At 45.2% G+C, this 22,491-nt stretch overlaps 1 protein-coding gene across 2 annotated transcripts in view; it reads right to left on the reverse strand.

Moving 5' to 3' along the window:
* Window positions 1-22,491, reverse strand: part of DPYSL3 (dihydropyrimidinase like 3) — a 75,056-nt gene that overhangs the window by 32,929 nt on the left and 19,636 nt on the right. Inside the window, exon 1 of one of the 2 annotated variants that reach the window (XM_034778561.1) lies at window positions 10,636-10,808. The exons of the other annotated variant lie outside the window; for it this stretch is intronic. Within the exon in view, the coding sequence (XP_034634452.1) occupies window positions 10,636-10,674 (39 nt within the window). The 5' untranslated portion in view covers window positions 10,675-10,808. Of the gene's footprint in view, window positions 1-10,635; window positions 10,809-22,491 lie in introns of those variants that run through there. 2 annotated transcript variants of the gene reach the window in all.

Below are 22,491 nucleotides of genomic sequence, written 5' to 3' on the forward strand. Positions count from 1 at the left end.
GCAACTTCCATAGTCATCCTAAGGAAACCTCAGCTGTGAGTGGAAGCCAGCTGAACTGATTACAGGTAAGTGAGAAGGGAAGCAAAACACAAGGTGGCATGGTCACTATATGAAAAAATATTAAGTGGCCCCCTCTGCTATAGGCAGTTCTCTGAAGAATGCTCTTCTCTCATCTATCCCCCACATCCATGTTCAGTTCTGGTGGTTGAGAGGCAGGTGGCTACGGAAGAGCAGAAGGTTATAATTAAGGCCCTTCATTTCTGGTTTTTACTGATTTTTACCGAAAAAATCCCAGGTTTTACTAAAGCTATTGGTTTTTTTACCAACTTTCATCCCAACTTTGGACCACTCAAATACATGAAAATCCTGCTTATGTTAAGAAAATCCAATTAATTACATCAAGCAGACGAGTTTATATCAATAATAAATCTAAGTGTAAATGCGAAGCTGGCTACTAAAGGAAGGCAATGACATGGAAGAAACAGACACGCACACACATGCAAGTGCATATGTGTACATACTGTTAAGATTCAGTCCGTGAAATAAAGCACAGCATCAAACTGCTTTTACTTTCCAGACTCTTACAATTCTCTATTTGTTGCTTTTTCTTTTGTCCTCCAATATTAGAAAAAATGTTGAAGTTAATTTTTTGCACCAATTTTCACCTGATTATTTTTGTAATAAACACCAATACATTCCCAGGAAATTTTAAACAAAATAAAAACTGAAAACAAAGACCCGTGGTAATAATGCAGGGTAAGAAGATGGAGATTAGATAAGTACATAGCTGCTTAGAAAGAGCTCAAGGGCATCCAGGAATCACCTGTTCTCTATCATTAGCAAGGGGAGGAAAAATCCTTCAACCAAATCTGAAAGGTGGCCAAGCTGCAGTCCCCAGAGACAGGGGATCTGGGCTTTGGAATGTGTCAGTGGGAAATTCAAAATTGCAGGCAATTGTTCGTCATCTATTTGTGGAGGCAGCCCGCTCCAAAGCTGACCTTATACTTTCAAGCTGGCAGCCAGCGCTGGGGATTGTGGCTTTAGGCAGATAACCACCAAATTACGCAACATCCTAATTTAGCCCAGCCAGGGTGTGTTTTGAGGGGCTCTGTGTCTGAGCTGCTCTTCAGTTTACACCATGTTTACAGGAGTCTGTGCAAGATGCAGGGGGATGGTCCCTTTGAGTGAGCAGGTGAGAGGTCGGATTACTATGCCTTTCAGTTCTAAGCACTTGGAAAGTCTTTGCATTTTACAGAAAATAAGCCAAACGCCGATGAATTGCTCAACAGGCACAGGCAGAATCTAGGGCTTTCCCTGCTTCTAATGGTTTGGGCTGAAACAATGATTTCCTAGGTCTTCTTAGATATTCAATGCCATTAAATACATTCAGCTCATTTTGTTTTGCAGTGTTCCCTCTCTCATTGCCTGTAGTGCTCAAGCTGTGGTCTGAGACCCAGACTGCGAGGCAGGGACTCTGGAGTTTGAATCCAGGCTCTGACACTAGCTCCTTGTGTGACCTCAGGCAAGCTGCTTAACATCACTATGCCTCGCATCTGCACCCTGGAGAAATTACAGACCAGGGCCCAAGGGTACTACATTTTGAATCCAGATCCAAACTTTACCAGCATTCAAAGGGTGTTTCGATCAGAGGTTTTGAATCATGCTTATCTCTACTTATTCGCCTGTCTAACCAGAGTGTTTTGACGATGCATTAGTGTTAAGCTCCATATATACATGTATATGTATCCGTGTACTAGCCCAAGCTGAGGTTACTTTGACTTTACTGGAATACATGCCTAATTTTCATCCTCCTCTTCCTTTTTCCTTGAGCTCATCAGATTTCCTTAGCTGTCTGCTTTCTGTCTGTCACACATTCCTTATAGCTAGCCACCTCGATGCTTGCTATGCTAGACAATATTGCTAGGCTGTAGGATGCAGCTACTGCTGTTGCCAAGCCCAGAGGAAAAAAAAATCATCAAACGCTTTTGAATTTGAAGACTTTTTGGTTATCACCTTTCCTCCCCCATATAGTGAATGCAAACACAGGTTAACAGCACACACTCCTAATAAGAACAGAACAAGCCTGGCAGCACCTCGTCATACAGAGCTCACATACAGAAGGTCTTGCAGACTGAAGCCTCTTTAGAATGGATTCTTTCAAAAAATAAAAATATATTTGACACCACCTTTGCCCAATGGCACCCTAAATAAATAAGGCATCAATGTTTTATGGTGACAATGACAATCTGGGTGGGTGGTACAGTGTCTAGTGCACTCATCTTATAATGCTGGGTACCAGAGAGAAAATAAGAGAAAGAAGTGAGTGTGACACAACTGAAAAGAGAGAAACCACAACTGGAGAAGTCTTAGGACAGACAGAAATGGGACACCCCAACAGAGACAATCAGATCAGTCACAGACACTAAGGGCCAGGTTCTCAAAAGTGCTCCGCCCCCAGCAGCACTCACTGTGACACTAAGAGCCAGATTTCCCAGAGAGCTCAGTGGTGAAGGTGCTGAGGGCTCTTTTGAAAGCATGTCTCCAACTGCGAGTGCTGAGCTCTTGGGACAATCTGGCTGTAAGTGCTGTCTCCTGAAAGGCAAGAGGAACATTGGGACAAGGCCAGGGAAGGGGATAAGTCAATGGGTCTACCACAGAGCTAAGAACTAAGTGGAGATGTGACTCTGTAATCCATGACAGCATTTACACAGCACTGTAATAAATGCAGGTGATGATTTAGAAGAGTCAGCATCAGACACAGTCCCTGTTCCAGAGAACTAGCAGTTGCTAACCTGCTCTGATAATATATCTGTTACATGAACTTCATATTCTTAAGTGTATGGTTGCTCTTCTCTCATCCATGCCCTTAAAACCAACAATAAAAAATAAAAATAAATACCTCTCATTCTGATTAGGGACATCATCCTAATGAGTCCCCCTCCAGAGGAGAATTTATCATTTAAAACTAACAGATCTGGTTAGCAATAAGACTCAGTTTTGTGGCAAGTAACTTTGAAGAGTTTATCCTGTCCAACTAAAAGCACCTCTGTCCAGATTCTCTGGGGTCACTGGGGCCAAAGTTTAATCTATATTTAGAATTTGATGGGGAAATATAAATGTCAAGTCCACTGCTAAGAAATTGAATAAAAGCTTGGTGGCCACCATTTGTGTGTGAGATACAAAAATACCACCCCCACCCTCACCCCCTTACTCCTGCACCAATTCACTAACACCACACAATTAGCTGCTCCAGAGCCCATTGACAATGCTCCCAGTGACTTCAACAGGAGCAGGAGCAGAGTTACTGGTTCTCCCTAATCTGTGCAGGTAGTTTATCACTGCAGCACAAATATGCTACATGAACTGTCGTGCTTGCTAGACACATTCATCTCATGAAAGTAGTATGTGGGTTATGGGAAAGGGAGCAAAATGTTTACTTCTTTGCTTCAAACAAAGGACAGTACATAAAATAAGAACTAAAAAAACCACCTGACAGCATCATTTTCTTGAGCTATCTGGACTCCAGTTCTGAACATTTGTTATTGTAAAAAAAAAAAAAAAAGAACCCCTACAAAACACAATAACATTAATAGAAACATTTGGCATTATTTGCCAAGAAAGGCAAAAGACAAAAAGGAAACAAAGGTTAAGTGGGGAAAAGGAATTGGAATTTTAAAACTCAAGATTTGCAACCTAAGGGTCAATCCTGCTAACACTTGCTACCAAACCTACCAAATGTTCACTACTAAGTGTCAGAAGAATAAGGACCTCGGCTAATGACACAGGAAAGGACATTATTTAAAAAAAATCCCAAACATATGTCCCAATCCTGAAATCAGATCCACACAGGTATGCAGAACCCCACTGACTTAAAGAGGACTTCATTGCAATGACGTAAGGATAAGCCTGCCAAGATCAGATTGCAGGACTGGATCTGTGATTTTTATCTTAGCCCCGTCCTTATAAATTTAATCTGACTTGTTTTCCCAGCAGGCCCCTGGGATTCATTCCTTCTAGAAAGGGGAGGGACAGTAAATCAGTGAGAGCTGAAGACAAGGCAGTTGCAGGTGGAAGAATAATGATTCCTACACGCCTCACTCCACTGACTTGAAAATATAAAGAGACACAAATGACTGTTAAATAAGGAGATGAAAACATTTAAACCATTAAGGGGGGATTTAATTATAATTACTGGATAAAATGATGACATAATTTGGGGAACTATACATTTTTTTTTATTTCATTTTGTTGCAGATGTGAAGGGCTGCTCATTGCTAATAACTGCTAATGACCCTAATGACTTTATTTGTATATTATATGCTAGAGGATGAATGAGGCCTCAAATAAAAGGATACAGCTTTATCTGGGGTTCATCCTGGGCTCTGGAGCCAGACACTCTCCCCATATGAATAAGAAAGAGGAAGATCTGCATTAGCTCCTATCCATTAGCTTCAAGAAAAAAAAATGACCTCATGTCTATGGGCTCTGGAATCTGTTTAGGAGGTGTCCAGATGTAAGGGGACTGGGGGGGGGGGGAGGAGGAGAAACTGAAACACTTTTGAGGAAATGGGCCTGAGTAATGGCCGGGCTTCTGCAGCATGTTCACTCAGAGCGGCCTCGGATTACAATAAAGACACTGTTCGCCCTGCCAAAGCTCATTTGTGCTTTTCCACACCCACCAAGTCTCCATGCCAGCCAGCGTCAGGCCGCAACATTAACCATTGTTGGCCAAGGGACATTTATCTGCAACTTGCAGAGAACTGTGGAGAGAGTACGGCCATGGGGTTACATGGAGGAGACCAAGAGTCTGGATTCCTGGGCTCTCTTTCAAGCTCTGCTAGACTTGTCACGTAACCTGGGACAAAAATGCACTTCTCCGCTCTGGAACTTCAGTTTAGTACCCTGTGAAATGGGGATAAGGCTAGATCTGTGGAGAGGTGTCGAGAGACTTGCTATTTGTAAGGCACCATTAGATCCTCAGATGTAAGGGCTCTGCAGGTCATGTTGTCAGTGGCACAGCCCTCTTGTTACAGATACAACTCTTAGCTGTTCCACATCTCACTACGTGATTGCAGGCACAAGTATGTGGCCTCATTTTCGGGAGCTGCTGCACACTCGTACATCCCAATGAAAGTCACCGAGAGAATCTCTGAAAACCAATCCTATAGCAAGCTTTTCACAATCAGTTCCAAGTGCATTTCTTTTGCAGGCACAGACTATGCACCCAACCCTGGTTGGATCTAAGCTTGGCTCAAAGTTTCCTCCTAATGCAACTTTGCCAAAATCCTTGGTGAGACAGCAGACATCTATCTCACTCCTCATCTCCTTTATCCTTTTCCTGCATTCCTGACATTGGCATTTGTGACTGAGGTAATAGATTATTTTTTAAAAATAGTTACATTCTATCATGTCCATACTCAGCTGGCATTCCAAAATATTGGGTATGCTGGTAATGCTTCACAGCATGATGCTGTATGGACCACAGGTAGCAATTCCAGAAAGGCATGCTACCTCTAGCCAGGGACAGCAGCGCTCACCCTGTTTACAAGACACAAAGGCATAGGTAAGCATTCCATGGAAGCAGATGTGTGGCTTTAAATTCTCCTCTCATTAAAGGAACAATGGTAGCTAAGATGTTCTTGCACCACTGGTTTGATGTCCCCCTCTCGTAGCAGTGAGTCCCAATTTTGTCCCCTCCTATTTATACAAGAGCCCAATGAGGGCCATGATCTGGAACTGTAGGGGTGGTAAATACCTATCTACCTCAATAATTCTCAAGCTATTTTCTATGGGTCACGGGTGGTGTAGGGAAAATCATAGCGGCTGGGGGTCTGCAGAGAGCTGGCTGGTCACATGGTGGTGGTGGCCCTTTTGCTTGTTTCCATATGCTAAATCACATTAAGAAGGCTAAACACAGGTTTTCCACATAAGCAATTGTTGTAGTTGCCATAAAAGGTGTTAATGCAATCATGAATAGGGGGAGAGGTGGTACTTGCAGTGAATGGAACAGGACTGGCCACAAGACAAGCTATCTAGTACAACATGGTCCATAGTAGGAAAAAGTTTGAGAACCCCAATCTATGCTATCTGGAGAGGAGGATGGATTTAGCAGTCAAAGCACAAGACTGAGAATCATGACATCTGGATTCTATCCATCACTCTGCCAAATACTTACTGCATGATTGCAGGCAAGTCACTTCACTGGGCCTCAGTTTCTCATTCGGCAAAATAGGGATAATAATGCTTACCTACCTCCTAAGGGGAAGAGGAGTGAATTATCTTTCTTATATCTAAAGATAATTTGGGGGAAGGATGTGACCAGGAGCATCTCTGCTCACAGAAATTCAGGGACTGAGATGACTTTCTCCTGAACTGGGGTCCAAGATTTATTACTGACATGAACTATAAGCTCCTCATTGCAGGGATGTCATTTATTATTCTCTAAAATGCCCTCAACTTCTATGGCACTGTATAAGCGGCAGCACTTACAGTCCTGAAACAGTAAGTAATATTTCTGGATGAGCCAAGAGTTATTTTGATACCTCTCCAGCTGCTCCATGTTTGTCCCCACATCCTATACAACAGACACTCTGGGTGCAACCAAATCAACTGCTCCGGGTCTCCCTGTGGTCCCCCTTCAGTGTGGATCACGCTTTAGCCATCTCTAACCTCTCTACAATCCATTTCTATGCAGTCCTTCCAGCCCATGCCGATACAGACTGTACACACACTCCACTCACCATCTACCACTCAAACGCTTGGCTCCTACATTGCAGTGGATTCTTGCCTATCACCAGTAGCCCTTGGAAACAGATTCACCAGAAAAACTCTGGGCCTCCTAGAAAATTATACAGTTGCTAACAATAATAAGATGGTCAATCCAAGGGACAGTTTATGCTGCAATTTTACTGTTTGACATGGGGGAGGAACCAAAGGGCTGAGGAAGTACACGGAGTCCCACAACTAGATCCCTTTGATTTCCCAGTGCTTATAATTCCGAGGCACTGTATATCCTCTAAATCCCAATACATCCTTCAGGACAAAAGCCACTAAACCAAGTTTCCTCCTGCCCATTGCTAGTGGTTAGTGAGGGAACAGCACTCTTGAGAGTGAGAGATACTGTGTTATGTCCATTATTCTCTCTCTCTCTCTCAACAGACCACATTTCTCATGCCCAAGACTCCAAGTAAACTACCTTGGGGCACTGACCAAGAGCTGCATTTGCCTTCCCAGCCACAGCATTCATGTGATCTTAACTGTAATGCTAGAAGGTACTTTGGGCGACTTCATTTCCAAATGGAGTTATACAGCACCAAATTCTATTCTAATAAGATGTGTAACTCCACTGGTGATCACTTACCCATAGATGCTGCTATGCACCCTGGTGGGGACAAAACAGATGCTGGGATGAGACAAATTTGGACTCTTAAAAAAAAGGAACTTATAAAGTTATTGAAAGACGATATGCAGCAGTGACCTTGACTATAGTGGGCCGCAGCCCTCATCAGCTAATGGAATGACTGAACAGGCTCATTTCTCCCTGAGAACAGAAGCAGTTGAGAGTGGAACTCCCAACCAGAGATAAGAAATATACCTACATTCATTCCTTCATTGCTTCCTCTAGAGCTCAAGGAATTTTCCCTGGTACAAGGGCCATCTGAAATCAAGAACTTCAGAGATAGTGCCTCATTCCCCTCCACCCCAAATAAAGGCTGGGACTGGCTTTCAAGAGATGGCAAAAAAGCAGAGTCCTGGAGGGCAAAAATACTGCAGTAATTACAAAGCTTTAAAAGTGGCCAAGAGGGTTACTAGGAAAAGAAAGTCAAATGATGCAATCACAATTGACCATAGCTTTTAAAGCTTCAGTAGTCTGATGTAAGGATTTAGTGGAGGGAAAAATGTGGCATTGTGAGATTTATTAATAATGAGTGAGACCCTGCTCTCAGTAGCAAAAATTTCTATTGAATTCAGGAGGAGAAGGCCCAGCATTTGTAAAGTACTTTGAGATCCTCGTATAAAAGGTTGCAGAAAAAGAGCAAAGGGTTGTTTTAAAATAAAGACAAATTCCCTTTGTGCCATGTTCTTTTTAATGTCTTTCAGACAGGATTTTGTTTGCATTTGGATGTTAAAGAAAATATTTTAGCTCTCAAATAGAATTCTCCTCTTTCATCTTACAGCCAGAATCACTCCCGGGAGGAAAGCAGAGTTATACACAATTCAGAAGGAAAACAAAACATCAAGTAGGTGGCCAGCTGTAGAGCCCAGGATCACCTTCACAGGAAAAACATGCACACAGCCTCCCATTTTCCTGTAGCACAGAAACGAATGAACCCACAACAGAGATAGAGGCTGTGTCCCAAAGAGGAAGTAGCAGGATAGATCAGAATATGAAAAATCCCATAGAAAGCCTGGTATCTGGAAGTGTTGACAGGACTCCCATGCAGAAGGCTTCCTGTGGCTTCAGAGAAAACATGTCTTCCAAGCCTCTTTCTCTTTCCTGAGAAGTGGCATGATGAAGGCACTCTGAGAGTAGGTGTGGTCACCCTGTGCTACTGCACAGAGCTTCAGACAGTGAAACTGCTGCACCTGATGCAGCAGATAAAGGAGCAGTCTATCGAGTAATTTAGCTGATAATGTTTTACATTTAGATAACACCTTGCAGTCTCTGGATGAAGAAAAGCTACTGTGACTGTAAAACACACTCTGTTGTTTTGAACTTGCCTGTCTAATATACATACCCCTTAACTGCATTGATCTTTAAAACCATTTGAAGACAGTAAGAATTAGATTACATACAAAGACATTTACACACACACCAAAAGTGTTTTAATACATTAAAAAAATCTAAATTATTCTGTAACACTCAGGAATCGTAGTCTATACTGCTATGAGTATCAAACAGATATCATCTCTATATTAAGTCTCCATATCATTATCCCCTGCAGCCCTGGACAGGTTTCATAATAGATGGCATTTAAAAAGATAGAAAGGCTTGATGCGATGCGAGTCTGTCCCTGTGTTTATAACTGTACCCTTCAGTGAAACTGCTTTGGAGACTATAACACCTTAGTGAAATTGTTGTGTTTCTCCCAGTGAAATTTACAAGCTTGCAGCTATAAAGACTTGTTCCTTTGAGAAGCTCAAAGGTACTAAAATGTGCTTGCTCACACGCCATAGACGTCATTAAAATTTATATACGAACACCAAAATAGATAAAGAAGATGTTCTAAATCCAAGGATCTCTCAGGTAGGCTAACAAAACAAAAGGCTCTGATCAATAAAATGTTCTGAATCAATGTAATTTATGAACAAATGAAAAGGTAGTTTAGAGAATTAATTATCATTTAAACAAGTATATTTAAAGGCCAGGCATCTGCAAAGACTTTTTTTCATCTGCTTATGCTTCCTTTGTCTGCCTTACAAAGATGGAGTAACCTCCCATTTCCCCAATACACCCCCCATACCACAAAGGTTTAATTAAATTCACTGGAGACAAAGCACAGCTGCACTCCTTGCATGCATTTAAGCCAGCAACAATAAACCCCAGCCAAGGCCTACTGGAGACCAAGAGAGTACCCTTACCACAATGCATTTCATTGCATGGACAATAAATCAGGGTGGGATATTTATCCACTGGAAAGGCACTTACAGTGAGTGCACAGCAAGAGGGATGCAGCTACTGGGTCTGATTATTACATTTCATTGCATTTTTCCTCCCACCCTGCCCATCTGACACCAACCCCATCTCCCCCAACACAAAAGATTTGTAGTGCATCTGTTTAGTTACAAAGGAGGGGGGAAATTGCTGCTTTTATTCTTGATCAGTTTGGCGATGTTCCTTATTTTCAAATCGCGACTTTCGCTTCTGCAGATGAATCAGTTCCTATTTTCACCTCATTTGCACCAGCAAAGCACATGACGCACCCATATATGCAGTAACGAAAAGAAACCGCAAAAGAGCAAGAGGGAAAAGTCTGTCTTTGCTCAAGATAAGGAGTGACATAATCACAAAATAGCGATCAAATTGTTTCCTTACTTAAAAATCCAGCCCGATCTCTGAATTGAAAGGTCAATTTTCCCCACCCCCCCCTTTTCCCCCTCGTCCCAAAAGACAGCGACTGTCCAAAGAGGAAGGGAAACACTGCAAAAGCCTCTTGCTGTTATGCAGTGGGTGGGTGAGTGGGGGGACATACACAAGTTCCATTAAACTGAACGTCAGTTAATCCACCGCATACAGATGCACAACCGGGCACAAACACACAATCCCTTTTGCTAATCGCAAGGGTGAGTCGACTGCAACACAGTTCGCAAAGCGACCATCGGTTTGTGCCATGCATGACAACTGCATTCAGTCCAACCAACGGGAGGTGGTGGGCACCGCGCACCACAAATGGGTTTCACTCCAAGGAAAATCGCTTGCCCCCGAAAAGAAATTGCAGGATTTTAAATTCTCTCCCCAACCCTTTGCAAGCTGCAAGATTTACTGCCCCCAGGAATACCCAAGTAAAGATCCCATTTTGCACTGGATCCGTTCGAGCACTACGGGGACAGGGAGGGAGGCAGTGGGGGGCTGATACAAAACATACAAGAGGAGGAATAAGGGGGGCGTAGGGTGGAGAGGAGTAAGGCACTCACTGTTATCCTGGGGATGTTTTTCTTGCCTTGGTAGGACATGGTGATCTCCTGCTGCAGGGACAGAGCCGGCTCCTACCCTCCAACCTGAGCCCCTTTTGCAAGCTGGCGTCTGTCTAGACTGGTGCTTTGCCCAAGATCAGGTGGAACAAATGATGCTTCGTGTCCCCCCCCCTTCCCCTCTCTCCCCCCTTTTCTTTCTCCTTCTGTCTTTCCCCCCTCCCTCTTGTTTTACACAATAGTCAAGCCTCACACACACCCCTTTTTCCCGTGCCAGCTGGGACCCTGTGAGACACGAATGGCTGATCAGGCGGCTCCTCCCTCCCCGAGTCTCTCCCTCTATTGATTTTTTTCCCTCTCTCTGCTGGTTACATTTGCCTCACCCACTTTGCGCTGCTGCTGCGGTGAGGCGCCGCGGCCGCCAGGGGGAGCAGCGAGAGGCCTGAGCTGCAAAGGAGGGCGGGGGCAGCAGGGTGGGTCACACAAAATCCCCAGGGCTGTAGCTGCAGCGAGAGAACTAGCCCGCTAATCCCTAAACAGCAACGCATAAAACAGACCAAAGAGCAGCGGTAGCGGCTGGATTCTCATCTGTTATGCTCACCCCTCCCTTTGCAGAGGAAGATGCATCTTTCCCTCTCAGCTAGACCTAGCAAAATCCCTTGTGTTCCGTTAGCAGAGGGCTGGCTGCACCCTCTCTGCTGGTCCTCGACTCTCCAGGCACAGGATTTGAACCCATTTGCAATGCTAAATTAAAGTATGTAGAAGAGGGGGGCATATGTCCTTGATATTAATGCAGCAGGGATTGTTTTGCCCCAATTTGTTAAGAATCCTGTGCATCAATGGGGTGTGGGCAGGGCCAGCTCTAGGTTTTTGCAGCCCCAAGCAAAAGAAAAATCTCTGGGAGCGCAACTGCAGAAGCAAAAAAAAAAAAAAAAAAAAAGTGTCTGGAATGCCGCCCCTCTAATTGTGCCGCCCCCCAAGCATGTGCTTGGTTTGCTGGTGCCTAGAGCCGGCCCTGGGTATGGGGATAGCTTTCTCTCTCCCTCCCCAGTATCTCTGTCCCTTGTGCATTTAATCCCGTCCTTTAGGCGCCATCCCAAATATATATTTATTAACTGAACATTAGGGCATGTCTACACAGAATCTGAAAGCGAGCCTCGCAGCCTGGTTCTGTGGACTCATCCTATGGGGCTTGCGTGCTAGCTGGCTACAAATAGCTGTGTAGACATCGTAGCTCCGGATCTCCAGCCTGAACGGCAAACTCTACACAGCTATTTTTAGTGCAAGCCCCCTTAGCACGAATCTGTGGAGCCAGGCTCGCCCCTAGCTGCAGTATAGACACACCCTAAGGGCCTGGTCCGAAGCCCACTGAAGTCAATGGCAAGGCTCACATTTACAGTAGAACCTCAGAGTTACAAACACTCCGGGAATGGAGGTTTTTCGTAACTCTGAAATGTTCATAACTCTGAACAAAACATTATGGTTGTTCTTTCAAAAGTTTACAACTGAACATTACCTTAATATAGCTTTGAAACTTTACTATGCAGAAGAAAAATGCTGCTTTCCCCTTTTTTAGAGTAGTTTACATTTAACACAGTACTGTCCTGTATTTGCCTTTTTGGGTGGGTGGAGGGGGGGGAGGGGTCTCGGCTGCTGCTTGATTGTGTACTTCCGGTTCCAAATGTGGTGTGTGCTTAACTGGTCAGTTCATTCCTCTCGTGTTCAAAACTCTAAGGTTCTACTTCAACAGGCTTTGGATCAGGCCTGAAATTTTCCCCCTCTGCTGACAGGCCCTAGCTCTGTGCTCTGAGGGCTTCTCAAGGCAGGGGATTTCCTGCGGAGGGTTCCACCTGTAGAATTCAGGTTCCACCTGTACAGCTTATCATGCCCTAGCCCAGCAGTTCTCAAACTGGGTCCTGACCCACTTTGAGGTTGCCCGGGCTGACTTAGACTTGCTGGGGCCTAAGGCTGAAGCCCAAGCCCAAGCTTCAGCCTGGGTGGCAGGACTCAGGTTGCTGGCCCCCGGCCTGGGGCTGAAGCCCTTGAGCTTCAGCTTTGGCCCCTACCTGGAGTGGTGGGGCTCAGGCTTTGCCCCTGTGGGGCTTGGGCGGGCTCAGGCTTCGGTCCCCCGTTCTGGGGTTGTGGAGTGATTTTTGTTGTCAGAAGTGGGTCACGTTGCAATGAAGTTTGAGAACCCCTGCCCCAGCCAGTCACTGGGATATTTGTTATGATTGGTTGGATCAGCACAGGGAAAGCCTGTGGGGCTGTTTGTGTGGGCTACTGCAGACAGTTCCATATTGGCAAGCTCTCTGTGGGGTGAACTCTGACTGTACTGATTGCAATGGAAAAGCCTAGAGGATCAGACCTTTAAAACTTTGTTGCACTTCATTTGTTCCATCACGCACCCAGCCACCATGGGGATGGTAAGGTTACCACCTTTAAAAAACAACAACAACAACAACAACAAAACAGAGATTAACCAGCCCTCCAGGGTTTAAACTCAGTGTTCTAAAGAGTCTAGGCATTTCAAAACCCACTGCTGAGAGCATCTCCTCCATATGTATACTGTATACATGCATGCACAAGACAGGTATTGTCAACAGTAAACATTCAAAAATCATGAGTCAGACCTCTGAAAATCCTGAGATAGGCTTAAAAATCCCGAGATTTAAAAAAATAATAAATGTGGGTTCTTTTTACTTAACTTCAGTTTTTAGGGTGTGCTTGGGTCACATTTGCAAAATTTTCTGTGAAGCCACAAGAACTAAAAACTTACTTTGTCTAAAAATACTCCAAAAGCTGACATTCTCATAAATTCACCCACCTCCAGGAGCTGGGACTTTATGTAAAAACCCAAATATCACAAGAGCTGGCAGAACCAAAAGCATTTACACTTTCTCAGCTGGCTGCAAAATCTTGGTTTATTCATTATTAATTATTATTATTTAATATTTGTATTATGGTAGTGGCTAGGAGCCCCATTGTGCTAGGCACTGTACAAACACAGAACAAAAAGGCAGTCCTGCCCCAAGGAAGATGGCTGGTTTAACTCTGTGCAACTGGAAAAATATTCAGTTTGTGCATTCAACCACTAGGGTAAATGTCTGAGATAAGCTATCCTGGCCCCATGATCCCAACAAAAGCTAGCCAGAATTTTTCTCTCTGTCAGGCCAAATGCATAATTCTTGCCTTTGCTAGTGCGCCGGATGTGTAGGACAATTTCCTATAGCTCATGTCACCTGATGACATGAGGAGGTATCTAAAGAGAGAGAGAGAGAGGTGTCATCTCGGTGTTTCATCCATTAGCTTCCACACAGCTAAAAGTGGGGAAAGCCCAGTGCAAATTTCAGGCTCAAAGCTCAGAGAATAGCACATGCATTGCATAGATAAGCATCACCCTCCACCCCACCCCCTCTCAACTTTTGTTTTGTTTTCAAAGCTGGAACCACTATAAAATAGCTGAGCGTATCCAAAAAGCATTCTAGGTATTGGCATACAAATGATCAGAGAGATCTTTGTAACAGACCCCCTGGCCTAACCTGTATCTGCAGCCTTGTTTCCTGTATCTGCAGCCTTGTTTACCATGTTAAGATCCTACGGGGGGGGGGGGGGGGGGTGTGTAGGAGTTGGGGCAGAGTAGAGAAAATATAGTTATGAACTGCTTGGTGTGCATGAATACCATTGAGGGTATCAGGTTTAACTGTGTGCCACAAGCCTGCTAGTGCTAACTGATTCTCTTCTTGCTCAAGTCTCGGATACCTGGGTTTTTGAACCAGATGAACCAGCCTCCTAGCCCCACTCTCACTGCAAGCTGTGTTGGCGTCAATGGAGCTAGGCCGAGGGTCTAACCCAAATATTTTAATCATATTTTGTTCTTTTATAAGGCCCTTCGTCTGATGCTCGCAGAATGTTTTTCTACACACATTAATTAATGACAAGTCAAAACATCCTTAAGTGATTTGAAGTAAAGGTCAGCAGATGACAAAACTATTACAAGATTTGCAGTCCAAGAAAGTTGCAGTTAATCAGTCAATAAAGAAGCATTAAAAAATGTAAACAATTGCTTAAAGGGAAACTGATGATCTGAACACTAGACTGTTTAAAAAAAATGCATTGGGTACCCTGTGTTTCCTTGCCAAGTATTGTGGCTGTACAAGCAAGTTTCCATATTTTCAATATTTTTTTCTCTCCCTGTTACTATGTGACACCCACACAAACAACAGGCACAAAGTGCTGTAATACGGTGCACAGAGTAAACAATATGAAAAGAATGAAGAGTTTTTTCCTGTCATCTCTTTCAGTTACTGTCATCTTTGCTGTTACTTGTACAATTTAATAAATATTCAGACAGAAGCGTAATTTTAAGTCAACTGTGTCCCTCTCAAGGGATTTCGATAAATATTATGAGATCTTTATAGTTCAAAATTTCTTTTTAAAAATCTAATTCACATTAGACACTCAGAGGACAAACTTTTCTATTGTCAATAGCATGGCAATGCCCAAAGGTCTCAATCAGTACACAGCAAAAGACAGCCTCTGTCCCAAAGAGTTTATAATCTAAACAAACCCCAACTCATAAATTCTTTATGCTCAGGAGCCAGTCACAACCCATTCCAGTGATTGCAGGTATTGGATAGTTAGGTACACTGAGTAGAGATTGGAAAAATCACTGTAACTGAATTTTTTTTTTCCTGAAACATATTGGTTTTGATTAAATTTTCCTCGGGTCCAGCATGCAATTTCTGGGCACCAGGGACAGGGGAGAGACACTCCCACCTCCACCCCAGATTAGCCAATAGCCTGGTGATTAAGGCTCTCACCTAGGATGCAGGAGACCCAGGAGCAGGGACCTGAACCTGGGTCTCTGACATCCTAGGGGAGTGCCCTGGGGATGTCTCTCTCTTTCTCTCGTGTTTTTTCACAAAAAAGTTGTAAAAGTTTCCGTGTCATTTCAGATCAGAATGAAAACGCATTGCAAAACCTCTAAATGTTTTGTGAAATAGAATTTCTGTTTTCTTGCCAGCCCTGTCAGAAGCAAGGACACAGGTGGTCTTGCCTAGTGGTCAGAGCCAATGTCCAGGTCAGGGAACAGAAGCAGGGGACAGAGCCAGAGTCAACTGGAGTTGAGCCAGAGTCAGGACCAGGAACTGAAGCTGAGGATCAGAGTCAGATTCAGGTACCAAATGCCAGAGCCAAGGATTGAGCCAGAGTCAGAAATTTTCAGAGTCAGGATTGGTAGCTGATGGTCAGAAGCAAAGTGAAAGGGCAGGAACCAGAGAAAGGCCAGGATCAGGCAGGAGCAAGAACCAGGAGGGAGTTAGGAATGAAGAGCACATCAGGAGCACAACAGGAATCAGGAACTCGGTGGGATAAGGTTTGCAGGAAGCAGGCAAGAGCGGGGTCCAATGTTGCCACAATAGAAAGCCTGCACAGTTGCTCAGAGAGCCCACCCCACTCACTTCCTGGCTTAAGGAGTGGGTGCTACAGGTCTTGGGTGCTCCAATAGAACTTCCTGTGGGGCCAGAGCTTCCAGATTTAGTGACGTGAGATGCTGCTTTACCCATGTCTTGGTGATGACAAGGGAGCGTCAGAGATCCAGGACCTCCACAGCCACGGGCTCTAGACCTGCACCCTTGAATCCTTACAAACACTAAGGCACAGGGAACATAAGCGGAGCAAGTCAGTGGCATAGCAATGAATAGAACCCAGGAGTCAGACCTAATTCTCAGCCAACTGCTCTAAACACAAGAGCATACTCCCCATCATTCCTTTCTTGCTGTATGCATATTCTTTAAAATCATTCCCACCTCTCCGCCAGAAGACATGCTCCCATTGGCAGAGCCCCCTCAATGCCATGCAGTAAAGTCCTTAGAAGGTCAGCACAGCAAGGGTAAATGCTGCTTCAAGGAGCATTTGTTCCCGATTGGATCTCTGCTGAGATATCCATAGGGTCAATAGAGCTGGTGCCCTGCTCCCAGCACCTCCAGGAGCCCCAATATCCATAAAGCTCCCACAGAAGAGCTTCTGTGGGGTCCCTTGGAGAAGAGGGTTGATGCCAAAGAACTGTGAGGCCCCTTCTTTTGCAGCCCCCAACAGGGATCCACAGGGTCAGGAATTTCTGTGGAACTGCTTGTGGAAGCAGAGGGGACAATCCAGCCCTAAATGATTAGCACTTCCCACCAATGTTTTTGATCATTTAGGGCCCATTGAAGTCAGCAGCTAACCTCAGCTCTCTCTGCTGCCATTTTGAAATTTAGGGCCTGATCCTGACTAAGTGTGTGAAAGGGGGAGTGAGGCGACCGTCTCCCGCCTTCATAACACAACTGCCTAATGATCAGGCTGGCTTCCACACCATCGCCGCAGTACAAGCCATCTCCCAGAGGCAACATACAGTATGCACAGGCATCACAACCTTTACAAATCAGACTCCAGAGCAAATGCGAATGGGGAGGAATTTGAAATGCAGCCATTCATGCTTGATGCACATGAACTCTGCCAAAAGCAAGAAGGGGCAGTGTAGACAGGAAGGGGGAGAAATGACCCATGTTTTCCTCGGTGGACAGGTTCTGCACAGTTTTCTCCTGACTGGAATTCACTTGTATTTGCTTTGGTAGTGAAAACAAGGAGAAAGAGCAACCAATATAATACTTTGAGCAAACTCTCCTCTTATGTTGGATTTACTGTTTTAAAGGAAATATCACCCATTTAAAAGCACTAGGGCTTTACCTCCGCTAAACTCCAACTGGATTAATGCCTTTTTCAGGCCAGGAGATATATGTTGATTTTGCCTGACTGCCCAATTCATTGCTCTGCAATAAATACTCCCGAGGGCATGCTGCGCCAAAAAAATTAAAATTCTGCACCAAAAAAAAAATTAAAATTCTGCACAAAATATTTTTAAATTCTGAAAATTTCATTTGTCAAATAAATGTGGCGCCTCCAGCATGGCATTGGGGAACACAGGCCACTGACTGCACAGAGGTGAGAGATCACTGTGCAGCCCCCCTCCTCCACCTCCCCTCCCGGGACATGAACTCAGCGTTGAGGCTGCGCCCAACCCTGACACAGTGCAAGGACCAGGCCTGCCCCTCCATGACAGGTGCACCAGGTGTGGGCAGGCAGGCTCAGCAAGGCAGGATCCAAGTGTGGAGGGGCTTAGTGTGGGTAGATTCAGTGTGGGTTGAGAGGGTTCTGTGTGGGGCAATCTGGGTGTGGGAGGCTCAGTGGGGGATGCGGGTGTGGAGGGGATCTGGATGCACAGGGTTTGTTGCGGGGCTTGGGTGCAATGGTAATGGGACTCTGCAGGGGGCTCCAGGTGACGGTGGTTGGGGCTCAGCGGGGGGCATCTGGGTGTGGGGGGGATAGAGTTCAGCAGGGAGTTCTGTGGGGGGTGCAGATGATGGGGGAGTGGGGATCAGTGGGTTGGGGATCCAGGTGCAACTGGTTAGGGCTTGGTGGGGCAGGGATCTGGATGCAGGTGGCTTATTGGGGTGGTCCAGGTACAGAGGGAGTGGAGTTCATGGGGGGAGTTCTGAGTGCGGCTGGGTGAGGCTCTGTGGGAGGGTCTGGTTTTGAGGGAGTCTGGATGCACAGGACTTGGGCGCATGGGGGAACAGCTCCCTGTACAGGGATCCCTCCTCCTGCAGCTGAGGAGCGATGGGTGCAGGAAGCAGGAGAGGGGAGTTTGCAGAACTTCCTGAAGCTGGGGGAGAAATCTGGTGGTGGGTTTGACCCAGCCCTGAATGCCGTGCAGGGGAAGAGGAAGTCCCAGCCCAGGCTAGCAGTTGAGCCCAGAACAGGGTAGGAGCCACCAGCCAGGTCTTTCCCAGTCCTGCCTCCTGCCCCACAGTGATTTACCTCTTTGCCGCCTGCCCTGGGCACCCAAAACATACTGCTGGGGAGGGCTGCATGACCGCTCTTGTGGCTTCCCTTTGATTCCCCACCAGAAAGTCATTTTTCTGCGGGGAAGCAAAGAAATCTGCGGGGAGCATAAATTCTGTGCATGTGCAGTGGCGCAGAATTTCCCATGGAGTAAATAACAGACTTGATAATTGCTAAAAGCAAGGGCTTATCCACAGCTGATTTGGGGTAACTGTCAGGGAGGACAGAGGGACATGGGAGTGAACAGACCCATCAAGAGAAATTTGGGGCTCTGGTACATCATGTGTGCTTAGGCCCCACCCCTGTCCATTTCACTTTATTTATGCAGATGCTACAAAACAGATGTTTTGGGGGAGGCCTCTGACGGTGGGAACCCAGTACAACTGTCACTCTTTCTCCCCCTCTTGTCAGCCCTGAGTGTGAATATTTTTTCCCTGCACCAGGGAAAAATAAGGGTGAAACTGAACGTGACAAATGGAATAAGCTTGTGTGTGAATGAGCTAACACTGCTTAAAGGCTTAATTCATGTAGGGTTCAATCCTACAAGGTGCCAAGTGCCCTTGTCTCCTATTGACTTCCCCGGCCGTTGGGGAGTGCTCGTCATGTCTCTCAGGATCGGGGCTCTGTGTTGAACAATGCCTGGCAAGGGTGAGAAGGATGGCTTTGTCGCCTCAGGGGCTCTTGCAGGCAGTGGTAGCTGGCGCCAGCCGGTGCAGCAACTTACACAAGTCAGCATTAGGGCTGCGGAAAGCCATTCTCACTATTCAGTGATACTGTTAATTTCAGTAGCTTCTGGATGAGAAATTTCACCCCTGCTGGCTTTGGAGAATAATCATCATCTCTCTCTCCAGCCCCTCCCTTTAAAAACAAGTTTGCAACAAGGAGAGTGCAGTAGATCTGAACATATGCCTTGATTTTATAAGTGACTATGTATATTAATGATTCCTGCCTTTCCCCCTCCCCCTCAAGCTCCCTGGCTTCCTTTTTCTCCCCCCCCCCCCCGATTTTTTTTCTATATGCTGTTTGCCTGGCAAGCCACAGAGAAGGCAATCCAGTTTAAAGATTAAAACTGAGCCGAGGACATCCATCAAAATTCCCAGGGGAGCAGCTTATGGCGAGACGCTGCAGACGCTCAGAGGAAGCAAAATTCCCACTCCTCTCACAGAGCAGGTGGCCAGCTCGTCAGACATGACACAGCTTCTAATCACAGCAGGGGGCTGACATTAACCTGCAGTTGTGGAGACCTACAACTAGTCCCCATTGGAAAGGGCTTGGCTGTGCAGGTGGAGCACAAGCACAACCCAAATTAGTATAAGAGAACAACTATCATTAATGCATCCTACTAATTAGTATTATTCATTATTTCTACAGTGCTGCAGCATTCAAATCCCAGCTTCCCTGCAGCAGGTTGGCCCTGTGGGATGAATTCCATTGAAGAACACTGAGTTCCTCCTGCAAAGACACCCTTCCTGCAGGAGGATGTTGAGGAGGGATTGGAGAGGCAGCACGGCATAGGAGCTTGAATTTGATGCAGAAGTGGCTCCAGAGCCAGCACAGGGATTCAGGGAAGGGCAGGAAGCTGGAGGACACAGTCAGCGTGGCAGGCAAAAAATGGAAAAAACTAAGATCGTATATTGACATTTCCTTTAGTTTGAGGGGACCTGCTGTTCCCTCCCCTTCCTGAGACTCCTCTAGGCTCACTCAGTTCTCACACCCTTAATAGTCATCCCACCCCATGTCAAAGCACCACCACTATTCCGCTGGAGACGCTGATGCATCTGCCAGCGGGTGTCACTAGAGAGCAGAGTGAGAGAACCCCTATCTCCCATTCCCCCAGAGGTTGAGCATACTTACTGAAGTGCTGCCAACCCTTGTCCCCCCTGCCATGGAATTTGATCTCAGGACCCCCACATGGTGGTGCCATTAGACAGCCCAGGCTCACACTTACTAAAGGCTTATTTCTGGAATATTCCATTCAGTAGTGACTGGACCTGAATCAGAGAGGAGCTAAACTCACAGTTCCCACCAATAGCTGTGGGATCACAGGCCCTCAGGATCAGACCATACATTTTAAATAGCTGGGCTTGAGCATGCGCACTATCCCTATACGTTTAAAATTAGACTACCCAGGATGCCTCTTGTCCAATCAAAAGATAAAGTTGCTATCACATGATCCCTCAATGAAACCACTGCGGTAGTGAATGAGTAAAGACATCACCACAATTCTCTCTCCCCATGCCCCTTGTTCTATTTTAGTCAATAACTAGCGGTTTCCCCGGGCTCAGTCCCCAGGCCCAACCAGAAACCCCACTGTCTCTCAGTTCCCCTCTCCTCTGTAGTACCCTTCATAGTAAAGAGGAGACAGGACTCACTTATACCTAGGCTTGGAAGGATTAGATTTTTATCGGTAAATGTTGGTAAACATCAGTGATGTCACCATACTCACAAACTGACGAAAAAATATTTCCATCGATGATAGTCGAAATTTACAGATACGCAAAGTAAGAAACATGCTCCTTGATAACTTATTAGAGTCAAAGTCCTATGACTTAGACTTATGAATTAGGTTTGTTATGAATGGACTAGCAAATGAATAGTAAAAACAGGCATGATTTGTTGATTTAAGGGCATTTACTTTGTATATTTTGACAGGTCATGTTGACAATTTGTGTTTTAATGTTTTATAAAGCTTTAAGTTTTTGAATTGCAACATCTACTGTCACTAAATAATTCTTACCCTCTCCCAATTTTCTGCAAATGTGAACATTTAAATAAATAAAAATCTAAAAAAATACTTAAATAAACATTGTAAGTATCTGTCAATTATCAAAAAATAAAAAAATGAATTCTGCTAAACCGACTTACTCTGGACACGACAAGGATTTTCCCCATAATACTAGAAAACAAGGACCCTTAGCTAAACTGAAAGATAATTCCTTTAAAACAGATCAAAAGAAACACTTAAAAAAAGATACAACATATAGTTAACACATGGAACTCACTGCTGCAAGATAATATATAATCATAGCAAATAGCTTACAAAAGACACAACATAAGGACTAAGAACAGACTCAGCAGTGACACTAAGGGCTGGTCCACAGTAAGCCCCCAGATCGAACTAAGATATGCAACTTCAGCTATGTGAATAACGTAGCTGAAGTCGAAGTATCTTAATTCGAACGTAAAGGTACTTACCGCGGGTCCACCCGCAGCAGGCAGGCTCCCCCGTCAACTTCGTTTACTCCTCTCGCAGAGCAGGATTACCGGCGTCGACGGCGAGCACTTCCGGGATCGATTTATCGCGTCTAGACAAGACGCGATAAATCGATCCCAGAAGATAGACTGCTTGCCGCCGAACCAGCGGGTAAGTATAGACGTACCCTAAGATATAGATTACAATGATACCAGTGCCTTGTGCCACCTTGCTGGCCTCTCCACAACATACAATGGCAGCCGAAAAGGGTGTCGCAAAACCCTCCCAACAACTTTCTTCTGCTTGCTTTCTACCCCAGAAAAATATATTCCAGTTTCATCCTCCTGGCCCCATTCTACTGTGGCCACACTCCCCTACCAATTCTCCAACCACTAGATTTACCCCAAGGCAGACAAGACAAGACTTTTCAATAAAAAAACAAATCCCAGGCAAAATAAAAAATTGCTTCTGGGAAAATAAGTCCCCATCTATCACAAAGCAGGGCACAAGCCCGTATCCTTTTCGTTGCAAGTCTCCTTTGAATGCAACAAGTTGTATGTAACAACTTGGGCAGTAAATATGTTCTGAGCCAACATTTTCATAATGCCTCATTAATTTTGGGTGCTCAACCCAAGATATTCAAGGACCTGATTTTCAAAGGTGCTGAACTGCTGTAGCTCCCATCTATTTCAGCTGGAGCTGTACGTGCTCCACGCCGCTGTAAATTAGGCACCGGGGGCAGATTTTTGGTCCGCGGGTCTCCATCAATGGGATCAGGTGCCTAA

This window comes from Trachemys scripta, chromosome 8, assembly GCF_013100865.1.
Source record: "Trachemys scripta elegans isolate TJP31775 chromosome 8, CAS_Tse_1.0, whole genome shotgun sequence".
NCBI classification, from domain to species: Eukaryota; Metazoa; Chordata; order Testudines; family Emydidae; genus Trachemys; species Trachemys scripta.